General features: G+C 41.6%; 1 protein-coding gene across 1 annotated transcript in view; it reads left to right on the forward strand.

Moving 5' to 3' along the window:
• The window catches only part of LOC135556283 (carboxyl-terminal PDZ ligand of neuronal nitric oxide synthase protein-like), a 232,936-nt gene that overhangs the window by 148,565 nt on the left and 68,290 nt on the right, over positions 1-16,081 (forward strand). The window contains exons 6-7 of the mRNA XM_064989358.1: positions 1,753-1,897; positions 15,647-15,831. Of these exons, the coding sequence (XP_064845430.1) occupies positions 1,753-1,897; positions 15,647-15,831 (330 nt within the window). The remainder of the gene's footprint in view (positions 1-1,752; positions 1,898-15,646; positions 15,832-16,081) is intronic.

Genomic DNA, 16,081 nt, shown 5'->3' on the forward strand with positions numbered 1-16,081 from the left:
GCTTTAGAGTTTCTGATAGACTAATTGACATCATTTGAGTCAATTGGAGGTGTACCTGTGGATGTATTTCAAGGCCTACCTTCAAACTCAGTGCCTCTTTGCTTAACATCATGGGAAAATCAAAAGAAATTAGTCAAGACCTCAGAAAAAAAATTGTAGACCTCCACAAGTCTGATTCATCCTTGGAAGCAATTTCCAAACGCCTGAAGGTACCACATTCATCTGTACAAACAATAGTACGCAAGTATAAACACCATGGGACCACACAGCAGTCATACCGCTCAGGAAGGAGACGCATTCTATCTCCTAGAGATGAACATGCTTTAGTGCGAAAAGTGTACATCAATCCCAGAACAGCAGCAAAGGACCTTGTGAAGATGCTGGCGGATTTAGGTACAAAAGTATCTATGACCTGTCATGCCCTGACCTAGGTTATCTTTGTTTTCTTTATTATTTTTGTTAGGTCAGGGTGTGACGAGGGTGGTTTGTGTGTTTTGTCTTGTCTAGGGTTTTTGTATATCTATGAGGTTTTGGTATTGTCTAAGGTTAGTTGCATGTCAGCACTCGTTATATATAGCTTCACGTTCATTTTGTTGCTTTGTATAGTTTGTTCAGTGTTCTCTTTCATTAAAGAGGAATGTATTCATATCATGCTGCGCCTTGGTCTCTTCGTTATAACGAACGTGACATGACCACAGTAAAACGAGTCCTATATCGACATAAACTGAAAGGTTGCTCAGCTCATTTTTTGGGGCAGTGTGCACATAGCCTGTCTTCTCTTGAGAGCCAGATCTGCCTACGGCGGCCCGACTCAATGGCAAGGCTATGCTCACGGCATCTGTAAATAGTCAAAGCTTTCCTTAATTTTGGGTCAGTCACACTGGTCAGGTTTTCTTCCACTGTGTACTGTCTGTTTAGGTCAAAATATCGTTCTAGTTTGCGCTCTATTTTAGTAAATTCTTTCCAATCTGTCAAGTAATTATCTGTTTGTTTTCTCATGATTTGGTTGGGTCTAATTGTGTTGCTGGGTCTCTGTGGGTCTGTTTGTGTTTGTGAACACCAGGGCCAGCTTGCTTAGGTGAATCTTCTCTAGGTTAATCTCGCTGTTGGTAATGGCATTGTTATGGAACGTTTGGGAATCATTTCCTTTTAGACGGTAGTAGAATATAACGTCTCTTTTCTGGATTTTGATAATTAGCTGGTATCTGCCTAATTCCGCTCTGCATGCATTATTTTGTGTTTTACATTTTACATTCACAGCTTTGTGGAAGTTATCTGTGGTGCTGATGTTTAGGCCTAGGAAGGTTTCGTTTTTTGTGTGCTCTAGGGCAACGGCGTCTAGATGGAATTTGTATTTGTGGTCCTGGCAACTGGACCTTTTTTAGAACACTATTATTTTGGTCTTACTGAGATTTACTGTCAGGGCCCAGGTCTGACAGAATCTAAGCAGAAGATCTAGGTGCTGCTTGTAGGCCCTCCTTGGTTGGGGACAGAAACACCAGATCATCAGCAAACAGTAGATATTTGACTTCAGATTCTGGCAGTGTGAGGCCGGGTGCTGCAGACTGTTCTAGTGCCCTAGCCAATTTGTTGATGTATATGTTCAAGAGAGTGGGGATCGAGCTGCATCCGTGGAAATGCATTTCAATGTTTTTTGCCAATTTTAACTGTGCACTTGTTTGTGTACATGGATTTTATATTGTCATGTTCTCTCTCTTGGTCTTTCTCTCTCCCAACTCCTCCTCTCTCCAGTCCCAGGCCATGCGTATTGTGCGGACGGTGGGCCAGGCGTTCGAGGTGTGTCACAAACTCAGCTTGCAACACACACACCAGAATGCAGATGGACAAGAGGACGCAGACAGTGACAAGACCTGCAACGAGGAGTCCACACTCTCAGGTGCATACACACAAACACATTCCAGATTGAGTGTAAGATGCTATTTGAGGGGATAGTGTCACAGATGAGTCAGTCTAATAGAGAGTCTGTGGCTGTGGAACAGAACAGAATAGTGGTGGGATGACTCTGGCTCCAGTAACTACAGGGCCCTTTCAGATGCAGATGTTTTTAGTTTATCTTTATTTATACAGGTTCTCATTGAGATAATATCTCTTTTCCAAGAGAGACCTGGTCCCATAGCAGCAGGGGGAACAACGTTTCAGACAAAACAACTTACATACACTAACACAACATTAAACAAAACTATAAACACACATACAGTACAACAATTACATATTACATTAAAAACACAAACCTCTTGACTAAAAACAGCTGGCCTAAAAACAATTACACTCTATGATATATACATCAATCAAGTGTTTAAACACCACCAATGGAACTAGATCATCACATTTTAAAATGTTCAGGAGAGAATTCCAGGACCATGGTGCTAAGTAACTAAAACTATTTCTACAGTGACCTGTTCTAATTTTTGGTACTGTTAGAAGCAAATCAGAATGGGACCGTAATTGATATTTATTTACTGACCTGACTAAAAAAGTACAGAGATAAAATGGCATTTGCCCAAAATGGCCTTGTAAATCAGTGTATACCAGTGTTTAAGCCTACGCAAGGTCAATGACGACCAGCCAACAGCGCTGTAGAGATCACAATGATGTGTTAGACGTTTCTGATTTGTAATGAACCTGAGGGCTGCATGATACACTGAATCAAGTTCTCTCAGGGTAGTGGCTGAGGCCTGCATATATAACATCACTATAATCTAAAACCAACAGTAATGTACATTGTACCAGCTCCTTCCTGGCCTCAAAACAAAAACAAGCCTTATGCCTGTAATAAAATCCTATTTTCAGCTTGAGCTTCCTTATCAAGTTCTCTACATGCACAGTGAAGCTCAGCTTATCATCAACCCACACACCCAAATATGTGTACTCTTTAACTTGCTCTATAGTATGTCCAGCCAATGGAGCAATGACATGATTTGTAACATGCCTGGCATTTGAAAATACCATGCATTTTGTTTTACCTGAATTTAGAATCAGCTTTAAAATCATACAGATTCTGTTGTATGATGTTACAAAGCCCACAGCGTCCATGTGCCACCCTCCTATACACACCAGTGTTAATTTTGACTATTTTTTAGATTGTCTAGTCTTAGTAAATTTGACTAAAATATAATGAAGTATTAGTCACATTTTTGTCAATTGAATAATGATTTAGTCTAGTTATTGACAAAATGACAAACAGTGGGCATTTTAGTCAAATAAATGCCCTTTCATTTTAGTCACATTTTAGTCACATCACATTTATATTGCCTCATTAACATATAGTAAACATAAATCACTGACTTCCATGTGCACAAACATACTTACCTTGTCCTGCCAACATATTTTTCTGTATAATTAACATTACATACAAAGCAAACATACACTCACAAGCACAGCGAGACACACACACACACACACACACACACACACAGAGACAGAGCCAGAGAGAAAGAGAGAGGTAGAGATCAAATACAAATCTTATAATCAGCTATTAAAGACTACCCACTGGATTATCCAATTACATTGAATGAACTACAGGAAAAAATATAAACCCTCCAACCCAAAAAGGCCTGTGGTGTTAATGGTATCCTAAATGAAAGGATAAAATATACAGACCCCAAATTCCAATTGGCTATACTTAAACTCTTTAACATCATCACTGGCATCTTCCCAAATATTTGAAACCAAGGACGGATCACCCCAATCCATAAAAGTGGAGACAAATTTGACCCCAATAACTACCGCGGGATATGCGTCAACAGCAACCTTGGGAAAATTCTCTGCGTTATCATTAACAGCAGACTCGTACATTTCCTCAGTGAAAACAAGGTACTGAGCAAATGTCAAATTGGCTTTTAACCAAATTCACCTTGCACACCCTAATTGATAAACTAACAAACCAAAACAAAGGTAAAGTCTTCTCATGCTTTGTTGATTTCAAAAAAGCTTTCAACTCAATTTGTCAACAGGGTCCGCTATACAAATGAATGGAAAGTGGTGTTGGGGGAGAAACATAAGACATTATAAATTCCATGTACACAAAAAAATAAAAATTGTGTACCCACTCCCTTCAACATATATATCAATGAATTGGTGAGCGCACTAGAACAGTCTGCAGCATCCGGCCTCACCCTACCAGAATCTGAAATGTCTACTGTTTGCTGATGATCTGGTGCTTCTGTCTACAACCAGGGAGGGCCTACAGCAGCACCTAGATCTTCTGCACAGATTCTGTCAGACCTGGCCCGATTCCAGTAAATCTCAGTAAGACAAAAATAATGGTGTTCTAAGAGAAAACAAAAAAGTATACCTACCTTGGCCTAAACATCAGCACCACAGGTAACTCCCACAAAGCTGTGAACAATCTGAGAGACAAGGCAAGGAAGAAGGGCCTTCTACATCAATAAAACAAACAGAAAATTTGACACACTAATTAGGATCTGGCTAACAATACTTAAATCAGTTATAGAACCCATTGCCCTTTATGGTTGTGAGGTCTGGGGTCCGCTCACCAACCAAGAATTCACAAAATGGGACAAACACCACATTGAGACTCTGCTTGCAGAATTATGCCAAAATATCCCCAGTGTACAACATAAAACACCAAATAATGCATGCAGAGCAGAATTAGGCCAATACCCGCTATTTAACAAAATCCAGAAAAGTGACGTTAAATTCTACAACCACCTAAAAGGAAGTGATTCCCAAGCCTTCCATAACAAAGCCATCACCTACAGAGAACATGGAGTAGAGCCCCCTAAACAAGCTCGTCCTGGGGCTCTGTTCACAAACAGACCGCACAGAGCTCCAGGGCAGCAACACAATTAGGCCCAACCAAATCATGAGAAAACAAAAAGACAATTAATTGACAAATTGGAAAAGAATTTACAAAAAACTGAGCAAACTAGAATTCTATTTAGCCCTAAATAGAGTACATCGTGGCAGAATACATGACTACTGTAACTGACCCAAAATTAAGGAAATCTTTGACTATGTGCAGACTGAGGGAGCATAGCCTTGCTATTGAGAAGGGCACCCGAAGTCACACCTGGCTCTCGAGAGAAGACAGGCTACAGTGGCTTGCGAAAGTATTCACCCCCCGTTGGCATTTTTCCAATTTTGTTTCCTTACAACCTGGAATTTGATTCACACAACATGCCTACCACTTTGAAGATGCATAATATTTTTTATTGTGAAACAAGAAATAAGACCAAAAAAACAGAACTTTATTAATGTCCTCCTTGCCTGGTCCATGAGTTTTGGTGGGCGGCCCTCTCTTGGCAGGTTTGGTGGCATATTCTTTACATTTTTTAATAATGGATTTAATCGTGCTCCGTGGGATGTTCAAAGTTTCAGGATATTTTTTATAACCCAACCCTGATCTTTACCTCTCCACAACTTTGTCCCTGACCAGTTTGGAGAGCTCCTTGGTCTTCATGGTGCCGCTTGCTCGGTGGTGCCCCTTGCTTCGTGCTCTTGCGGACTCTGGGGCCTTTCGGAACAGGTGTATATATACTGAGATCATGTGACAGATCATGTGACACTTATATTGCACACAGGTGTACTTTATTTAACGAATTATGTATCTTCTGAAGGTAATTGGTTGCACCAGATCTTATTTAGGGGCTTCATAGCAAAGGGGGTGAATACATATGCAACCTCCACTTTTCAGTTTTTTTATTTTTTCATTTTTTGAAACAAGTTATTTTTTTCATTCCACTTACCCAATTTGGACTATTTTGTATATGTCCATTACATGAAATCCAAATAAAAATCTATTTAAATTACAGGTTGTAATGCAACAAAATATGAAAAACGCCAAGGGGGATGAATACTTTTTGAAGGCACTGTATGTGCACACTTGTCCCAACATGTGGTGGAAACTGAGCTGCACTTCCTAACCTCCTGCCAAATGTATGACTATATTAGAGATACATATTTCCTTCAGATAACACAGACCCACAAAGAATTTGAAAACAAATCCAATTTTGATATCTATATTTCACCCATATTAGTGGGTGAAATACCACAGTGTTGCAATCACAGGAGCAAGATTTGTGACCTGTTGTTTTATTGTTTATTATCTATTTCACTTGCTTTGGCATTCTAAACAGGTTTTTTTCCCATTCCAATAAAGCCGCTTAAATTGAATTAAATTAAGAGAGAGAAAGAAAGAGGGAGAGAGAGGAGTGTAGTATGTGTTGCATCTTGGTCGCGTCATTGCCATTGTTATCAACGTTCCAGGGATTCCAAAAGTATAAAGAGGGCTAAGGACTTTAACCGGAGCTAATGATTGTTTCGCCCAATGATGTAGTCGAGTCACTTAACCTTGAGTCCCAAGTCCCCTGTGCTCGAGTACGAGTCCCCAATGGTCGAGTCACGAGTCGAGTTAGAAGTCCCTATGGCTGAAATTTGAGTCCCACTGCTTGAGTCCTGGTTCAAGTGCTCAAGTCTGAATCACTGAATCACTAGAATAGATAAAGTTATTTACACAGTCATATACAGTGGGGCAAAAAAGTATTTAGTCAGCCACCAACTGTGCAAGTTCTCCCTCTTAAAAAGATGAGAGGCCTGTAATTTTCATCATAGGTACACTTCAAATATGACAGACAAGATGAGAAAAAAAATCCAGAAAATCATATTGTAGGATTTTTAATGAGTTTATTTGCAAATTATGGTGGAAAATAAGTATTTGGTCACCTACAAACAAGCAAGATTTCTGGCTCTCACAGACCTGTAACTTCTTCTTTAAGAGGCTTCTCTGTCCTCCACTCGTTACCTGTATTAATGGCACCTGTTTGAACTTGTTATCAGTATAAAAGACACCTGTCCACAACCTCAAACAGTCACACTCCAAACTCCACTATGGCCAAGACCAAAGAGCTTTTGAATGATGTATGAATGTATGAATATATTAGATCATTTCTTTTAAATACATACAGTGCCTTGCAAAAGTATTCATCCCCCTATTTTGTTGCATTACAACCTGTAATTTAAATGTATTTTTATTTGTATTTCATGTAATGGACATAGACAAAATATTCCAAATTGGTGAAGTGAAATGAAAAAAATAACTTGTTTCAAAAAATAAATAAATAAATGTAAAAGTGGTGAGTGCATATGTATTCACCCCCTTTGCTATGAAGCCACTAAATAAGATCTGGTGCAACCAATTACCTTCAGAAGTCACATAATTAGTAAAATAAAGTCCACCTGTGTGCAATATACAGTTGAAGTCGGAAGTTTACATACACTTGTTTTTCAACCACTACACACATTTCTTGTTAACAAACTATAGTTTTGGAAAGTTTGCATGACAAAAGTCATTTTTCCAAAAATTGTTTACAGACAGATTATTTCACTTATAATTCACTGTATCACAATTCCAGTGGGTCAGAAGTTTACACCAAGTTGACTGTCTTTAAACAGCTTGGAAAATTCCAGAAAATGATGTCATGACATTAGAAGCTTCTGATATGCTAATTGACACCATTTGAGTCAATTGGAGGTGGACCTGAAGATGTATTTCAAGGCCTACCTTCAAACTCAGTGCCTCTTTGCTTGACATCATGGGAAAATCAAAAGAAATCAGCCTCAGGAAAAAAATTGTAGTCCTCCACAAGTCTGGTTCATCCTTGGGAGCAACTTCCGAACGCCTGAAGGTACCACGTTCATCTGTACAAACAATAGTACCCAAGTATAAACACCATGGGACCACGCAGCAGTCATACTGCTCAGTAAGGAGACGCGTTCTGTCTCCTAGAGATGAACATGCTTTGGTGCGGAAAGTGCACATCAGTCCCAGAACAACAGCAAAGGACCTTGTGAAGATGCTGGAGGAAACAGGAACAAAAGTATCTATATTCACAGTAAAACTAGTCCTATATCGACATAACCTGAAAGGCCACTCAGCAAGGAAGAAGCCACTGCTCAAAACGGCCATTAAAAAAACAGACTACGGTTTGCAACTGCACATGGGGACAAAGATCGTACTTTTTGGAGAAATGTCCTCTGATATGATGAAACAAATATATAACTGTTTTGCCATAATGACCATCGTTATGTTTGGAGGAAAAAGGGGGAGGCTTGCAAGCTGAAGAACACCATCCTGACCGTGAAGCACGGGGATGGCAGCATCATGTTGTGGGGGTGCTTTCCTGCAGGATGGACTTTATTTTGTGGATATATTGAAGCAACATCTCAAGACATCAGTCAGGATGTTAAAGCTTGGTCGCAAATGGGTCTTCAAAATGGACAATGACCCCAAGCATACTTCCAAAGCTGAGGGAAAATGGCTTAAGGACAACAAAGTCAATGTATTGGAGTGGCCATCACAAAGCCCTGACCTCAATCCCATAGAATATTTGTGGGCCGAACTGAAAAAGCATGTGCGAGCAAGGAGGTCTACAAACCTGACTCATTTACACCGGCTCTGTCAGGAGGAATGTGCCAAAATTCACCCAACTTATTGTGGGAAGCCTGTGGAAGTCTACCTGAAATGTTTGACCCAAGTTAAACAATTTATGGGCAATATTACCAAATACTAAGTGAGTGTATGTAAACTTCTGGCCCACTGGGAATGTGATGAAAGAAATAAAAGCTGAAATAAATCATTATCTCTCTATTCTGACATTTCACATTCTTAAAATAAAGTGGTGGTCCTAACTGACCTAAGACAGGGCATTTTTACTAGGATTAAATGTCAGGAATTGTGAAAAACTGAGTTTAAATGTATTTGGCCAAGGTGTAAACTTCCGACTTCAACTGTAAGTGTCACATGATCTGTCACATGATCTCAGTATATATACACCTGTTCTGAATGGCCCCAGAGTCTGCAACACCACAAAGCAAAGGGAACCACCAAGCAAGCGGCACCACGAAGACCAAGGAGCTCTCCAAACACGTCAGGGACAAAGTTGTGGAGAAATAGAGATTAGGGTTGGGTTCTAAAAAAAATATCTGAAACTTTGAACTTCCCACGGAGCACCATTAAATCTATTACTCCAAAATGGAAAGAATATGGCACCACAACAAACCTGCGAACAGAGGACCGCACACCAAAACTCACAGACCAGGCAAGGAGGGCATTAATCTGAGAGGCAAAAAAGAGAGCAAAGATAACCCTGATAGAGCTGCAAAGCTCCAGAGCGGAGATTGGAGTATCTGTCCATAGGACTACTTTAAGCTGTGCACTCCACAGAGCTGGTCTTTACAGAGTGGCCAGAAAAAAGCCATTGCTTAAAGAAAAGTATAAGCAAACACTTTGTGTTTGCCAAAAGGCATTTGGGAGACTCCCCAAACATATGGAAACAGGTACTCTGGTCAGATCAGACTAAAATGTAGCTTTTTGTCCATCAAGAAAAACGTTATGTCTGGTGTAAATCCAGCACCTCTCATCACCCGGAGATCACCATCTCCACAGTGAAGCATGGTGGTGGCAGCAGCATCATCCTTTGGGGTTGTTTTTCATCGGCAGGGACTGAGAAAATGGGTTCTTGCTGTGAGATGTTACCCCTCTTTTCCATCAAGGCACCAGCAAGTTCCCAGACATTTCTGGGGGGAATGGCCCTAGTCCTCACCATCCAATCCAGCAGGGATTGAGATCCGGGCTCTTCGCTGGCCTATGTCAAAACACTGACATTCCTGTCTTGCAGGAAATCACGCACAGAACGAGCAGTTTGGCTGGTGGCATTGTCACACTGGAGGGTCATGTCAGAATGAGCCTGCAGGAAGGGTACCACATGAGGGAGGAGGATGTCTTCCCAGTAACGCACAGCATTGAGATTGCCTGCAATGACAACAAGCTCAGACCGATGATGCTGTGACACACCGCCCCAGACCATGAAGGACCCTCCACCTCCAAATCGATCCCGCTCCAGAGTACAGGCTTCGGTGTAACGCTCATTCCTTCGACGATAAACGTGAATCCGACCATCACCCCTGGTGAGACAAAACCGCGACTCGTCAGTGAAGAGCACTTTTTTCCAGTCCTGTCTGGTCTAGCGACGGTGGGTTTGTGCCATAGGTGACGTTGTTGCCGGTGATATCTGGTGAGGACCTGCCTTACAACAGGCCTACAAGCCCTCAGTCCAGCCTCTCTCAACCTATTGTGGACAGTCTGAGCACTGATGGAGGGATTGTGCATTCCTGGTGTAACTCGGGCAGTTGTTGTTGCCATCCTGTACCTGTCCCGCAGGTGTGATGTTCGGATGTACCGATCCTGGGCAGGTGTTGTTACACGTGGTCTGTCACTACGAGAACAATCAGCTGTCCGTCCTGTAGGGTTGTCTTAGGCATCTCACAGTATGGAAATTGCAATTTATTGCCCTGGCCACATCTGCAGTCCTTATGCATCATGCCTAAGGCACGTTCACACAGATGAGCAGGGACCTTGGGCATCTTTCTTTTGGTGTTTTTCAGAGTCAGTAGACAGGCCTCTTTAGTGTCCTACATTTTCCTGACTGTGACCTTAATTTCCTACCGTCTGTAAGCTGTTCGTGTCTTAGCGACTGTTCCACAGGTGCATGTTCATTAATTGTTTATGGTTCATTGAACAAGCATGGGAAACAGTGTTTAAACCCTTTACAATGAAGATCTGTGAAGTTATTTTAATTTTTACGAATTATCTTTGAAAGACAGGGTCCTGAAAAAGGGACATTTCTTTTTTTTGCTGAGTTTATAAGACATTTCTATGTCCTGGAAAGTTGGATGTTACGTAGAATGTAATTCTAGTCACATTAGCGCATGTTTGCAACAGCCGTCCCAGTATAGGGACACCGATCCCTCAGTTTCACTTTGGACCCGATCAAGACATTTTTCAAGGTGAAGAGACAACTTATTGTCATATGGCCATTTACTCACTTTCAGAAGTTCAGCACAGAGGGCTTTCTCAATTACATTTTTGTCTTTGTGGGAAACCAACAGTGCATAATAATCTGCATAGAGGAAAAGTTCACATGTACAGATAGATTTCAGATAATGTATATACAATAGAAAGAAAAGTGGACCCCGCAGTTCAATATTTTGGGATTAAACAGGGTCCCATCCACATCTACCATCTGTGGTCTTCCTTGCAATTAACTGCTAACCCATTTTACTGCTACGTTGTTAAAGCCCATGGCTCTTAGTTTGTTTAACAGAATCTCATGATCCACGCCTTTTGGAGATCTAACAAAATTTCCCTACATCTACTTCCTTCCTTATGTGGTCAGTTAGATATTGTAGGCAAGTGTCGGTGGAAAGGATTTCCTAAAGACAGATTGGCGCTCATGTTAGGAAATATAACTGTCAATCTGTTCAGACATAATCTTTTCCGTGACCTTCGATAAAACACACAGGATTGAGACAGGCCGATAGTTTCCATGATCTACCGTATTCCCATTTTTATATAAACGAATGACCCTTGAAAGTTTTAGTTCAATAGACATGTTTATAATGTGAGTTACACAGGGGGTGATAAATTGTGCAGAATCCCTTAAATCTGCCAGGAATGTTGTTAAGGCCAATTGCTTTGGAATGGTCAAGTTCTTTCAGCTTCTTTAGCACAGTTGACTTCAAACAAAAGCATCTACTTGAATCCCCTGCTGTGAGTAAAACTGCTGGACATGACTCTCCCCATAGCAACCTGACTGACAAGGTAACTTGCTAACTAATGTATTAGCTATAGTTGTAAAATAGCTATTCAGACTATTCAGTCTTCTCCAACAATTCATAAAACTTGTATTGGTCTGTAACAGCTTCCGTCTATAATGGGTTTGCATTTTGGTGATAAAATGTCCAACCACACAGCTTCAAACTCATCATGGCTTAAATTTGATCTAAAGTTGAACCCAATATTTGATCTTACATAAATACAAACTCCCCCGCCTTTGCGATTGCAGTCTCTTCTTAATTACTACACCATTTTCAACTTCAATCTCAGCGTTATTTATCGAACCATCTAACATTCTTTCGGTAAAGCAAAGCACTCCCACCTTACAGTTACTGGAGAGTAGGCGAATTTCCTCAATCTTGGGAAGAAGACTTCTAACGTTGAGATGAAGGATGTGTAGTCCTCTCGTCCTCTCCTCATCTGTTGAAACTGTCAGCTGAAATTGTTCACTTGAGATGAGTGTTGACTCCGTGCAGTCCAATCCCAGCCGTGAAGCTCCACCCAGGGTTCGTGCTGGCATCAGACTAGGGTTTTGCCTTTCCAATCCCCTGCCCCTATCCCCGGGCCTTTCCATGTTCATTTGGCACAACAGACTGTCTCGACTGGGGCTTCCTTCGCGATCCTCTCCTGGTCTCCTCACTGCACTCGGACAGAAGATGGATGCAGGAGGATTAGGTTGGTTGTCATGATCAAGGTCTGAAAGATCTCTATTCGTTATGCATACCTGAAAGAGGGTCATTGTTCCTTCCCTTCTAACCCTCTCTATTATATCATGCTGCTGCTCCAATGGATTTATCGCTAGAACACGGGCTGGGGCACTGATAAACATCTCTGGACAGTAACGGGCATAGAGTAATTATGAGATTTCCACCATCTATTTGGCATTTACCCCTGACCTAAACCCCCTTTTGGAGGGACTGTGCCAGTTGAAATATACAACGTTATTTAGTGCCAATCTGGTCTTCTAGCCTGATCTTCTGATTAAAACGTATACTTTCTCAAAAGGACATCGACTCGATGTACAAAAAGTGCCAGTATCTATAAACGTTAATATAAAACAGTAAATTAAAAACTAAGTGTTTGATGTGATTTTAGATTGCATTTGCATTGATGTCAGAGTGGTTAGAGGTACAATAGAGCCCAGAGTACCAGACCATTAGTGACAGGTACTACCAATGCAAGACCAGAGTGCGTAAGAGGAGATTACCGTGACTCAACGGTCACATGGAATTTAACTGCGGTCAGAGCTCATGACTTCTGGTGTGGCAGTGGTCTTCGCAACAGCCCTAGTACAGGCAAGAGGAATTGAGTCAATAAATTGTTTGGTATCCCTTTTCCTTTCTTTCTGTGTCCCCAAATGTTTGTATATAGGCTACTGGTAATGTTACCAGGGCCACGATCAATTGCAAAACGTTCTCGAACGTTGCAGATATAATTCCTCGTATTATCATAATTTGTTCTATTATTTTTCTCTCTGCATTGTTGGGAAGGGCCCGTAAGTAAGCATTTACACTGTTAGTCTACACCTGTTGTTTACGAAGCATGTGACAAATAACAAAACAAATTTGATAAAAAGGCTGCCGAATTTCTATCAACACATTGACTGTAGTACTCATGCTGCTAAAACACTCAACCACTTCTACTCCAACTTCTGGGATGCCTAGAAGGCCCTCCCCTGCCCTCGTCTCAGCAAATCTGAACACCACTCACTTCTGTCATCATGAAGTTCTTTGAGAGAATAGTCAAGGATCATATCACCTCTACCTTACCTGGCACCCTAGACCCACTTCAATCTGCTTACCACCCCAATAGATCCACAGACGATGCAATCGCCATCTCCCTGCACACTGCCCTATTCCATCTGGACAAGAGGAATACCTATAATAATAACTGTAAGAATGCTGTTCATTGATTATAGCTCAGCATTCAGCAACATAGTACCCTCCAAGCTCATCATTAAGCTCGAGGCCCTGGGTCTGAACCCCGCCCTGTGCAACTGGATCCTGGACTTCCTGACGGGCCGCCCCCAGGTGGTGAGGGTAGGAAACTACATCTCCACTTCGATGATCACTGGGGCCCCACAAGGGTGCATGCTCAACCCCCTCCTCTACTCCATGTTCACCCATGACTGTGTGGCCATGCACGCCTCCAACTCATCAAGTTTGCAGACGACACAACAGTAGTAGGGTTGATTACCAATAATGACAAGACAGCCTACAGGGAGGAGGTGAGGGCTCTGGGAATGTGGTGCTAGTAAAATAACCGCTCACTCAATGCCAACAAAACAAAGGAGATGATTGTGGAAACAGCAGATGGAGCAACCCCCTATCCACATCGGCGGGACCGCAGTGGAGATGGTGGAAAGCTTCAAGTTCCTCGGCGTACACATCATTGACAAACTGAAATGGTCCACCCACACAGACAGTGTAGTGAGCCTCAGGAGACTTAAGAAATGTAGCTTGGCACCTAAAACCCTCACAAACTTTTACAGATGCACAATTGAGAGCCTCCTGTCGGCCTGTATCACCGCCTGGTACGGCAACTGCACCACCCACAACCGCAGGGCTCTCCAGAGGTTGGTGCGGTTTGCCCAACGCATCCCCGGGGGGAAACTATCTGCCCTCCAGGACACCTATAGCACCCGATGTCTGTTCACCCCACTATCATCCAGAAGGCGAGGCCAGTACTGGTGCATCAAGGCTGGGACCAGGAGACTAAAAAACAGCTCCTCTAGCACACTAGGACATTAGAGGCTGTTGCCTATGTACATAGACTTGAATGTACTGGCCACTTTAATAAATGGAACACAAGTCACTTTAATAATGTTTACATATTTTGCATTACTCATCTCCATATGTTTATACTGTATTCTATTCTATTCTACTGTATCTTAGTCTATGCCGCTCTGACATTGCTTGTCCATATATTTATATTTTCTTAATTCCATTCCTTTACTTAGATTTGTGTATTGGGTTCATGTTGCGAAATTGTTAGATAATTTATTACTTGTTAGAAAATACTGCACTGTCGGAGCTAGAAACGCAAGCATTTTGCTACACCTGCAATAACATCTGCTAAGCACGTGTATGTGACCAATACAATTTGATTTGAATATAAAATATGGCATTCCAATGCACAGTAGAACGTGGCGCTGGTATTATGGGTCATATCTTTTGAATGGTAAGACCTAGAATCAAGCTGTTTTCTCTGAGGAAAATTGGAAGACCTGGCTACCTTGGCTACAGAACTTGGCTATGAAATGCAGTGAGGAAAGTGGGAGGGTTGAGCGAGATTACAAATTCAAATGACAGCCTACTTTTCTATACTCAAGGGAGAGAAAAACATAAATATACTGTTGTTTTACTCTTAAACTCAATTCTGCTCATTTTGTAAAGCTGCTCGTCTGTCCTGCTATTGTTAATTGTGCTCATCACTAAAAACCTTTCAATCTCTCCAAAAACTCTTGTCCAGTCCACTTGGTAGTCAGGATTTAGTCACAGAGATAGTTGTCTCATCTCATTTTAGTCAACTGAAATGAAAACAATTTTTTGTTTAGTTATAGTTTTGTCTGGGTCTATTTATTCCGTTATAGTCTCGTCAATTGCCACTGAAAAATATGTGTTAAAATGTTTCTCACAATTGTTGTTGACGGAATTAACACTGACACACACAAACACACATGTGAGCTGATCCCCTGTTCTCTGTCTGTTCCACTGGTATAAACCACACGAGTCTCTGAGCTCTGCCAGTGGGATTATCTGGAGAGTTAATTGTGAGCTGGAAGAACAGGAGAGCCACATGAGAACACCATAATGAAGCGCATCTCATCCTGCCACTCTTCTTTAGTCCTCCCTCATCTTTTGGTGTAGAAACTTTCTTTCCAACAACAAAGTCTATTATTCCATTGACCCTCCTTCTATGGCAACTATTTAACATGGCGTGGTGATGAGGCATTTCTTTAATAATGTGTTGATGTGTTTGTTCTTACAGCCCGTGAGTTAACAGGATCGGAGAAGTCGGTGGTTGCTGTGGAAACAGACATTGATGCTGAGGAGGCTCCCTTACCATTACAGGACAGTATGGTCGAGGAGTTTAACCGCGGGGTCACTGACCTGGACGGAGTGTACGCTACTGCCAAGACTGACCACACACACCTCAACAACCTCGACAAGAAGGTATGATGGCTGTATGTATGTGTTTTGGGGGTGTGGTTCGGGTATGTTTGGTGGGAAGAAAGGGGACAGGGTTGCAGCCCAAGAAGGCTAAAAGTATATTTACATAAATATACTAACTAAGTCCTGGAATGAGATAACACAGTAATGGATGGTCATTATTGCTTGTACCACAGAAATACAATACCATTCATCTATCTACTGTATAGATTGCTTAGTCCAGGCAACACAATACCATTGGTCCATCTATAGA

This window comes from Oncorhynchus masou, chromosome 15, assembly GCF_036934945.1.
Source record: "Oncorhynchus masou masou isolate Uvic2021 chromosome 15, UVic_Omas_1.1, whole genome shotgun sequence".
Taxonomy (NCBI): Eukaryota; Metazoa; Chordata; class Actinopteri; order Salmoniformes; family Salmonidae; genus Oncorhynchus; species Oncorhynchus masou.